Genomic DNA, 10,955 nt, shown 5'->3' with positions numbered 1-10,955 from the left:
GGCCGCGGTCTGTGACGGCCTCCGGGCGAGGCCCCGCCGGCGCGCCCGCGGCAGCCGGTGCCGTGCCAGGTGAAGAGATTAATGTTTTCGAACGCTGTGTGTACGGAGAGCTGAAGTAACTGCCTGCCAGCGGTCTTTGAAGTAATTTGGGGCTTAGCTAGTAGTATGTGCCTTGTGTGTTCCGCTCAGCGTTGCAGTATGGGGACTGGGTTTTTTTTAATTAATTAAAAAAGAAAGACTTGTTATGAGTTGGGATAAACAAAGTGCAGAAACAGAGCGGATTGTAAAAGGAGAAAGTAAAATCTCTTTGGAAAAACAAAGTTTTCCTGATGTGTATGGCTTTACTAACAAAATATTTTACGTAGGTTTTAGTGGCTTAGGTTTTCATGAGAACTTAAAATGTATAGAAGTCTGCTCCCATCTGAAATTGTTTCTGTGGTGGCATGCTGAGTCCTTGCTGAAAGATGGCAGTTTAGAGTAGCAGAAATTATGAAAGTTCTATACACGTGTCTCTTAAAACTTAAGTTGAATGTGTGCTGAAGGCTTAACTTTTTTCTAGGCAAGTGCTGAAAAATCGAGCCTGAAATCTGAGAGTATTCTGAAAGGAGGTAAAGAATTGTACCTACATTTAAAAAAAAAAAAGATTGATATTTTATGATGTAAACTAGGTATAAGGTAACTGCTTGAAATACTTAAATAGCATTGTCAAGGTGTTTTAAGCAAAGTGGAAAGAAAAATTAACAGTTGAACTGGCAGGCATGGTGTTCTGTTCCTCTCTGGAAAAAACGTCAGTGACTGGCTTGGTCTCCTGAAGTGGATTTGTTGTGTGGGGCTGAAGCTTTGAGGTAAAAAAACTGAGGAGTGCTGAAGACAGTAAATATAAAGGATTATGTAGGAGATAATTTCTGTGATTATGTAGGTGACAACTTGCAGAAGATCAGCTGATCTGCAAGCTTTTGTGAGATTCCTTTTCCAAGGAAGTAATTTAAAAGTCTGCTGTTTCCAATATGCCATTGGATTTCCTAAATTAGGAACCGTTCAGACTACTGTGCCATTTGTGATGACAATCGTACAGGTTGTTCTTGAGCTAGTGAGAGGTGGTTATGTGAGATTTCGGTTATAAATGCAGTAGTGTTCAGTCCAAATTCCACACTTACACTTGAGGTGTGGCAGTTTGTGGTAATCCCTCCTGGTGAGTTGATTACTGTCCCTAGACTTTTTATTTCACTTGAAAGGTGGGGAAATATTTTCTGGTTTGCACTTTCACGTGAAAATTTCCATATACTTCTGGGAATGCATCTCAGGAAGCTTTTTCAGGGATATACATAATAATTTTTAGCTTGTCAAATATTTAAAGCAAGCTGTGAGGGCTCTCTGGGGAGTAATTGTTTGTGACGTAAAGGGCTTTCCTCTTTCATAACACTGTTAGTCAAAGCAGCTAAAAGTAGTGGTGTGCTGGATTTGCAGGTTTGAGGCTGTTCCCTTAGTTGATGCATCTTGATTATTGTCTCAGCAGAATGTATCTGCTCACCCGTGATTTATGTGAGGCTTTATTTATAGGAAAACTGCCTTGATCCACCAAGCATTTGCAGGGGGGGGGGAAAATTGACTGATTATAATCTTAAATCTGAGCATCCCAAGGTAGTTAGTAAATATCTCTTAAGTTAAACAGTTGTTTCTGTCAGTCAAATAGTAACACTTTATGAAAAAGTAAAAGTGCATGTCACTGTATACAGGTTACGGTGCTCAACCACAAAATTTTTAGTCATTCAACTGTCCTCCAATGGGTCCTTTCAGTTCCTTCCTACTCAGCATTGGAAACTAGCATAAGATTTGAAGAAGGAAGGAAGCTGGTCAAAAAAGGTACCTCTGTTCTTTTGACTGTGTTATGATTATTTATGGTTGTAAATAGCTTTCATATATAACAGGTTATTCTTCCCAGTCCATTTTCTTCAAAGACCTTCATAAGAGAGTGGGATCGATACCATGCTTCCAGTGAAAAATTAAAAGGAAATTTAAAAGCATAATCTTCACAGTTCTGCAGAAGATACCAGTTTCCGTGTTACAAAGAGTTTGGGCCTGTGTTTATTGAAGAGTCTTGGTGGCTTTCTGACTCCCGTGCTCCCTTCTCTCTGGAAACCCCAGTCACCTTTACGTAAGATAACAGTGAATAATGTGCTGACTTGAGCTCCATGTGTTTGTCATCTTTTTCTGGCTCTGAAACTTTCAGGATGGAACACGGAAGTTTTAGGGAAGTGGGGGAGAGTTGTCAAATCTGAACACAGATCATCGTGGTGAGGAGGGGCTATGCAACGATGAGCTGTTGATTACACACCGAGTGATTTACATGATCACTGCTGTGTAGTCTGCTGCTTTTTCTGCCCTTAGCCCCAGCACACCAAGGGAACAGCGAGAACTGGTGCTTACCTAACAGCATGGAAAGTACCATGGTTATGGTGCAGCCTCTCCGTAGCAGGGATTCCCCTGCTGTATCCATGGCAGTACTTTAATTTCAGTCTTTCAACGTTTTTTAATGCAAATTCTGGTTTTGCACTGTATTAAGTGCTTTGAATTCTATCTGTATACACTATCTGCTAGATACTAAGTGCTAAGTACTGCTATCTGCTAGATACTAAGTATTCTCTCTCGGGTGTGCAGCCCCTGCTGTTAAAACTTTTGACACTTTCCCACTTAGGAGAAACAGAAGTTGACAGTGTAAAACTGCTTGCTACTCCATGGCTTTTCTGGAATGCAACTGTATTCCAGTTACACGTTGCAATTTTTCAGCTTGATACAAGTCAACTTATTCAGGCAGTTAATGTTGGTCTTTTGTCGTTGCATTTAAGTTTCTGTTGTTATTTTTAATGATAACAACATGCAAATTTATCTCAAATTTGACTTAAAATGTAAAGTAGACATTTTAAAGAATTGTATTACTGCTTAAAAGATTGTTAACTTTGTAATAAAACATCTGGATCATGTGGGAATACAAAAATTAAAATCCATGAGCTCTTAGCTAGGCTTCTAGCGTATAATTGTTGTATTGTTACAAACATTCTGTACAGCAGAGGTGTAATCTTTTCTGATTAACATTTTAAACTAAGGTTGGGGTTTTTTTACAAGTAAGGAATCTTAGACTAACATCTGAAAAAGCTCATAATTAAAAGATTGGATTGTGGTCCTGCAAGTGAACAAGATGTTGCTATTCCACCTTTCAGTTAAGAACACAGCAGGAAAATACCACCATAAGCTTCATTCTCACTAGGGTTCTCTCTGTGCTACCTTTGTCAGTGTATAATCAGTATGCTGGCTTTTGAAAACTTCATTTAAAGTGGAATATTTTGTAAAAGTACAGTCCTCATTGGTGCATTGATGAGATCATTTTGTTGACAGTTGAAATGCAGAATTTTTCATACACTGTTACAAACTCTGGGACATCCTGGAGTTAGAACTCTATTGCTGTGATTTCATCAAATAACTGTTTTTGTTATCTTAAACTCATGCTTTAAATGCTTAATCTATCTCAGCTGGGTAACGTGCTGTTTGTTGCTTTTGCTGTGCTTGATGAGTTCTCTTGGATAGAAGAAACACAACAAAATGTGCCAGCATAGCAATTTGTGGCCTCAGTACAGCTTTCAGAAAAGAAAGAAATGAGGTGGGGTAGGAGAATTGGAAGTACAGCAGCGACATATATTCCAGAAAATGTGAGGTTGAGTTTCGTATGTGTCTACTTAAATGTTACTTGTTAAATAAAAAATAAGTGTAGAAGGAGATGGAAAGATCAATATTTTACTAAGCAGAGTTCCTGATTTTTTTAATTATTTTTTTTTCTTGCAGCACAACACTAAATTTGTAATGAAATGGAGTCTGGGTCAAGCTCTTTTCGAGTGGAATTTCCAGATTTTTCTAGCACCATTTTACAGAAGCTAAATCAGCAGCGCCAACAAGGACAATTATGTGATGTGTCCATTGTAGTTCAGGGCCATCTCTTCAGAGCCCATAAAGCTGTTCTTGCAGCTAGTTCACCTTACTTCTGTGATCAGGTTCTCTTAAAAAACAGCAGGCGAATAGTCCTGCCTGATGTGATGAATCCCAGAGTATTTGAAAACATTCTTCTGTCTACCTATACAGGTCGGCTGGTAATGCCTGCTCCAGAAATTGTTAGTTATTTGACAGCAGCAAGTTTCCTTCAGATGTGGCATGTAGTGGATAAATGCACAGAAGTGCTAGAGGGGAACCCAACAGTTCTGTGTCAGAAGATGAACCATGGCAGTGATCATCAGTCCCCGAGCAGTAGTAGTTACAACGGCCTCGTTGAAACCTTTGAACTTGGCTCTGGAGGACAGACAGAATTCCACAAAGGGCAGGAACTAAGGGATGGCGAAAATGAAGAAGAGAGCTCTAAAGATGAACTATCATGTCAACTGACTGAGCACGAGTATCTTCCCAGTAATTCTTCGACAGAGCATGACAGGCTTAGTACTGGAATGACGAGTCAGGATGGTGAAGAAGGAACTAGTGATAGTGCAGAGTACCAGTACACCAAACCTATGTATAGCAAACCCAGCATCATGTCTCACAAGCGGTGGATCCATGTGAAACCAGAAAGATTTGAACAGGACTGTGAAGGTGTAGATAATCCTTATGATGAACACCAAGTTTCTGAATCCATGAATGCCATTCAGGCAGATCATTCTATCCAGTCGTCAGGTGTTGAAGACTTTCATATAGGTGACAAAAAGATGGAAGCGGAATTTGATGAACAGGCAGATGAAAGTAATTATGATGAACAAGTTGACTTCTATGGCTCTTCTATGGAAGAATTTTCTGGTGAAAGGGCAGATGGAAATGTCAGTGCTCACAGACAGGATCTTATGATAGCAGCAGGCTATGGTGAAGGCATTGAAATGGCTACGGGAATTAAAGAAGAAACGTCCCTCACTGGATTCTCACATGCTGATAAGCTGTATCCTTGTCAATGCGGTAAAAGTTTTACACACAAAAGTCAGAGAGATCGGCATATGAGTATGCACCTTGGTCTGCGACCTTATGGCTGTGGTGTCTGTGGTAAGAAATTCAAAATGAAACACCATCTTGTAGGCCATATGAAAATTCATACAGGCATAAAACCATATGAGTGTAACATCTGTGGGAAGAGATTTATGTGGCGAGACAGTTTCCATCGACACGTGACCTCTTGTACCAAGTCATACCAAGCTTCTAAAGCTGAGCAGAATACTACTGAGATGAACTAAGACATCAGTGCTTACAGTTGTTTAGTAGAGTAAGCAAAATAAACTTATTATGCAAATAATGTCTGGTACTTGCTATTGTAAATACTCAAAAAAACAAAGTTTTCATTATTATGCTGGTATAAGCAGACCAAACTTCTATTTTCCACAGTATTACTGCAGGTGTTCGATGTGTGAAGTGCAAATGGTTAATCTGAAAAGTGCTTGCAAAATTATGTCTGTGAGGTCTTTGTGACATTGATTGTAATCGCGGCAGTGTTTAGAAGCCCTGTTGTTTTTCTGAGTCTTCTAAATTCACAGCCCAAATGTAAATTGACCCCAATCCTGCAAATACTTACATGAAGCAGGAATTCAAGAAGCTCTACTTAATGAGAGAGAACTAGGTTGATCAAACCAGGTTATATGATTCACATTGTAATGAAACAAAATTAGAATACCACCTCAGACTGGAGACTACCAACGTACTTAACATGCACCATTAGTCTACTTCGTTAAATAGCCTTTGCTGTATTGCTTAATGAAAGGCTGTGTTAAAAGATGGTTTGGCTTTCCTTTATCTGTTTTACATCTTTTATACATCTTCAGTAAAACAAATGTCAAATTTTGTGCCGATTTCTATTTAGAGTCTGTAAAGCACTTAAATATAGTTGAGCACTATATAAACTTCAATCTGTATTGAGTATAATTTATCTTTGCTCCTCTAGAGTCTAATGCTATATAACGCTTGACTTGACTTGGTTTTGATTGCTACATCATGAGAGCTTCTAAAAGCTAAGAAGTATGTCTTGGAAAGAAAAAAAACAAAAGTAACATTTGGAACTTATCCGAAATAATCAAACATTTAAACTGTAGTGTTCTATTCAGATTTTTGTGGCTTACTACAGTAGCAAGTACCAAACTCTTTGGATTCACAAATTGACTTTTTATTGGTACAGAAACTTCTTTGAGAACTTCTATTTAGTTTTAGAAGCCTGTTTTAGGAGAATGATTTAGTCATTGATAAGAATTCATACTTTTAATTCTTTACTCTTTGAATAGTAAGAACTATAATACAGATTGTTGGTACTGAACTACTGTGATTGGTTACATGTGATCGCAAGCAGCCAGAGTTGTTTACCTCTTCAAATGAACCTGCTTGTGGACAAAGGTAGGAAGTATGGTATTTGGTTCTATTCACGGTACTGCAGAACATGGTACCATGCTTGTGTCTGAAGTCTGGGTTTTTGCTGGGGAAGTGGCACTTCTGCTTCATTAGGATGAGGATCTGTATGCTAGACTCTCATTCTTGGAGATGGATGGGGGAGTGTTTGTAGTTCTGAGATCCTGCCAGCTCTGCAGGTAGAGTGAATGCATTGGTTGTGAGGGTGGCAACAGGATTTGGGGGTTGAAAGCTTAATGCAGTCCTATGCAAAAGCAAATAAACCTTCTTTGTTTACTGAAACATGAAAATGAAAGAGCCTTTAGAGCATGCATAGACTATAATAGAAAGAAGTGATGTCCAAGTACAGTGCTGGTAACATTGGGGGAAAAAAGTTAACCAGCATCGGCCTAAGCCTGTCTGTCCCCAGCTTATGTATTAGGTACTGCAATATGCAGCATAACGTACTTAAACAGATGACCCTGTATGGTGAAGCAAAACCACACAAAGATAATTACTATTTAGACGCTTTTTTGAACTCCCAGTTACAAATTGTCTTAAGATACAACCAAATGGTATCCTGAATGAATGTCTGGTACGAGCTGGGGGTTTACTACTCAGTGGGCTGTAATTACTGTAACTTCTTTTTTAGCGTTCTAATTACAAACTTCAGTTTTTTTGAGAGGCTCTTAATTCCTAATCTTCTAATGCTTCAGATATTTTTCATACAGAATTTTGTTAAAACAGATATTCCCAGATATGATGAACCCATTGCTGGCAATGGGCATGAATGATCAGCACCACAGAGTTCCTATTCTTAGCACTTAATTGAGCTCTACAATGAATCATGGTGGCCATATATAGCCCTTTTAATCAAGGTAGCTAAACAGGGATTTGCTCACTAACACTGTAACCTGTTTCATGTATAAAAGCACTTTGTATTTAAAAAACTAAACAAAACAAAAAAAAAAGAAAAAAAAAAAGACTTTATGTTTTTTAAACTTAGAAATTATATTCCCTTTATGGTTTGTTTCCACACTGCTAGCACTGTCTTTTTTAATATTTAAAAAAAAATAAATTATAATGCTTGCCTGTTTACATGAGTGTAGAGGAAAGGGTTCTTGCACTCAGTGGCCCAATTTTTCCATTCTCTAAGGCCTTACTACATACAGGGTGTCATTTCTGCAAGTACCATTATCACATTTGAGGGAAGGTGTTCTCATACTCATTTCAAGAATGATCTTGTATATTACGTGAGTTTTCAACCCCTTTCAAATTGTCACTTCAGTGTTGCATAAAAAGGTTAAAGGTGCCTCTTCTCATTTAACCATAAAACAGCTGGTCAGAAACACCAGGCTGAAAACCATGGTCGAGTGAAAAGTTATTTCTGTTAAACCTGGACCATCCTACAGAGCTGCCAGCAAAACTGTTTCTTTTATCAGCTTAGAATGACTTTTCTATGGGACATTTCAAAGTTAAACATTACTCCCATTAGCAGGTAGATTACTTTGAAATAAAGCTTTAAAATAAAATGTACCATGAGAGACACTTTAAAGGTTTTATAACAGGTCCAGTAGATCATATTATAGAACCATGTCCTTTTTTTAATGATTTAGCATGAATAGTAACTTTTTAATAATTGCCTATTATGGTTTTACCCCATATTATGACATTGTCTTGGAAGTCCAACAAATGTTGCTCCACTGATTTTGTAGCACTTGGCTTTGTGATGTTAATTTACATGAAATCAATTGATTGCAGGAAAATACCAATATGATTGTTACGAGACTTAGTTGAGAGGATTGATGATTTAAGGGAAGCTTGAGTTATCTGTCTAAAATCCTTACTTTTGCTTATTACAGGCAAAACAGTTGACTTGTGTTTTTTCCTCCCTTTAATTAATTGTCCTTTGGGAAACTTCTAATCACTGATCACAGAAGATTACTTAAACACTTAGGAAACATCTTTCTTGCCCCTTCCTCAGGCTCAGCTAAAGTCTTAACAGCTTTCCTCCCTGCCTTTGCAGTCCGGGTACCTTGTTTTCACTGAGAGTCGCACTCAGTTCGTGCCAGTTCTTTCAGGGATGTTGGGCTCAGATGTGTACTGGCTTGTCTGACACTCTTCATGTCTTAATGGGTGTCCTCTGCTGCTCTGGGCTGGTCAGTGTCATTGTTCATGGTGGCAGTGTGCCATCATCCCTCCAGCAATGCGCCTCCAGCTTGGGTCTCCTATGGGCCTTGATCACTTCAGAGCCATGTCTGTCAGGCTTGCCTGTAGGCCAGAGGCCCCTCAGCAGTGAATCTCTTCAGGCATGGAGTGCATCCCTCTGTGAGTGTGTCTCTACGTGTCCTCTGGGTCTTCTCCATGTGTTCTCCCAAGAGCAGCTCTTCACTCTCTGCATGTGTTTCTTCGCCAGGAGTACCTTCTCCTTACGTGTCTCACTGCACCACTTGCTAGAAGCTGCCGCTCTTAAACACGTGGAAGCAGAGGCAGTGTCACACTGTAGTTGAAGTTTTGGCATGCAGTGGGTTGTTCACATCAGTTTCCATGCGGGCTAAACCTGTTTTGGCTGGCACAGGGCAATTCACAATTCACCCTTGCAGCCCCCGCTACCGATACCCTGCTGTTCATGGTCAGTGCGGTTGTACGGAGTGAGCCGTGACACACACAGGCAGCTTCTGTCAGGCTCCTGATCTTTGACAATGGAGTGGTCTCGTTCAAGATACAGGGAATTATTTCTTGTCCGTAGGGATGAAGGAAATGATCCATATGAACACATCTGTAGATGATAAATTTCATTAATCTTCCCTTAAGTTTCATCACCTTTAATGATACGGCTTAGAAACATTTGTGCTTTTTTTATATTGCTCACTGTTGACTGTAGTAAAGTAAATGTGTTCTGAAAACTAGAATCATTGCATGCACAAGCAGCTTTCAGACTTTCCTGCTACTGTCAAGCCATTCATTGCCTGTCAGTGGTAAGAACACTTAATGGTACTACAGTCAAGTTCCTTTCCATTCCATTTTGTGACTGAGATGTTAATTACTGTGGAATTGGTGTAACTGCCATTCTGAAAAATTCAGTGATTGACAAAGTTAAGATCCTTGCTTGGTGTGATCGGACCCTGTTCAGGGAGGAGGTTCCTATTTCACTCACCACTGGTGGGGGTTTTTTGTTGTTTTGATTTTTAAGTATTACCTTGTTTGTTTTATGGGTGAGCAGGTAGACTCTAGAAGGTACTGCCAGTACCATTCTTGGTCAGCTTTTTTCATCTGACTTGTTTCTGGGGGTGAGAAACTGTCCCGTTTCAAAGGCTGATGTATTTGGTTTCTCATTATCAAAAGAATACTTGATGTCCCTGTGTTATTGAGCCAGAAAGAATGGAGGCAGGTCAGGTCCTGTCAGTGCAACACTTCTGTGTTGGTACCAGAAAGGTGACCTGTCTGAATTATGAGAGCCTGCGGCAGTATAGGAATATTTTGCTTTAACAGAATTAGAACCTTTCTCAGAACAACAAAGGAGAGTTGGGGTTTTTGTTATTTAAATGCTTCATTGGAGAGCAGGCTTCTTTAGCTATGAGTTGTAAACTGTCAGTGGCCTAGGGGGAGATGCTGGAGAACAAAATGGTATATTTTTAATGTGATTAAAATGTAAGTTCTGATTTTTGCTTGAAGCCTGTGTCTGTTGATTGCTGCTCCTTTTTTATTATTCATGGGATTCCATATTTCTTCCAGAAATGTAACTGTTTATGCAAGTCAAGTGAATCTTCCTTAATGAGCTATAAGTTTTTATTCTAAACAAGTCATTTATAATAGTAAATTTGCATATCTTGATATTTTGTGAGAAGTTATGCCTGTATTGCAGAGGTTGGATAGTTTTGTCTATAAATATTGCTGTCCTAATTGTACAGCATGGTTTTAATTTAATGTTACTGTTCAATATTTTCTTCTTATAGAAGAGTCCCATGCCCCTTTTTTGTATAACATGTTTTAATAAATGTTATCTGTCATCTTTGTAAATGTTTTCTTAAGCTTGAATGAAAGGAACGCATGTCTAGTACTAGTATTTAATATTTCACTTTTGCCAAAATGATAAGTGCTTAAACAAAAGTACAAATCCAAAAGTTGTTGATATATAACTTTATTAAATATATATTTAAACAGTGTATCTAGTAATGTGTCTTCTTGAAATGTTGAGAACATGCCAGCCTAGCCTAAGAAAACACTACACTAAAAATTGATTTTTATAACACAAAAAGTTGATGAATTTGTGGCATTGGGCCCATTTCTTTGGTGCTTAGGTAATTAGTTCCTATGATAGTCCAGGTTTATCAAACAGGTTTTATTGTAACTCTTTTGCAGAATGGTGATCTCTAGAGGTTACAATACAGACTGTAGAGGCTGACAGGAAAATCGCAGAACTCGCTTCACAGCAGCAGTAGCAGCTGGTGTCCACAGCCTGCAGGTACAGTTGGGCTGGGGACAGGTAACATGCAGGCTTTTTCTTCTTGACTAAAAGGACTCAGGATTAAGTTTCCATTATCTTCCTGTGAGGATCCCTCCTC

At 38.9% G+C, this 10,955-nt stretch overlaps 1 protein-coding gene across 1 annotated transcript; it reads left to right on the top strand.

Annotated features, from left to right (window-relative positions):
* The first annotated feature begins 3,860 nt into the window (after window positions 1-3,860).
* Window positions 3,861-5,302, top strand: ZBTB43 (zinc finger and BTB domain containing 43). The gene has a single exon (XM_010178946.1). It carries the CDS (start codon window positions 3,861-3,863, stop codon window positions 5,253-5,255), a length of 1,395 nt encoding a protein of 464 aa, XP_010177248.1. The 3' UTR covers window positions 5,256-5,302.
* The last annotated feature ends 5,653 nt before the right edge of the window (window positions 5,303-10,955 follow it).

The sequence above is a fragment of the Mesitornis unicolor genome, unplaced genomic scaffold (genome assembly GCF_000695765.1).
Source record: "Mesitornis unicolor isolate BGI_N332 unplaced genomic scaffold, ASM69576v1 scaffold3262, whole genome shotgun sequence".
NCBI lineage: Eukaryota > Metazoa > Chordata > Aves > Mesitornithiformes > Mesitornithidae > Mesitornis > Mesitornis unicolor.
Note: the sequence above shows the minus strand (reverse complement) of the source record. Positions and strands in the feature narration are given on the sequence as shown.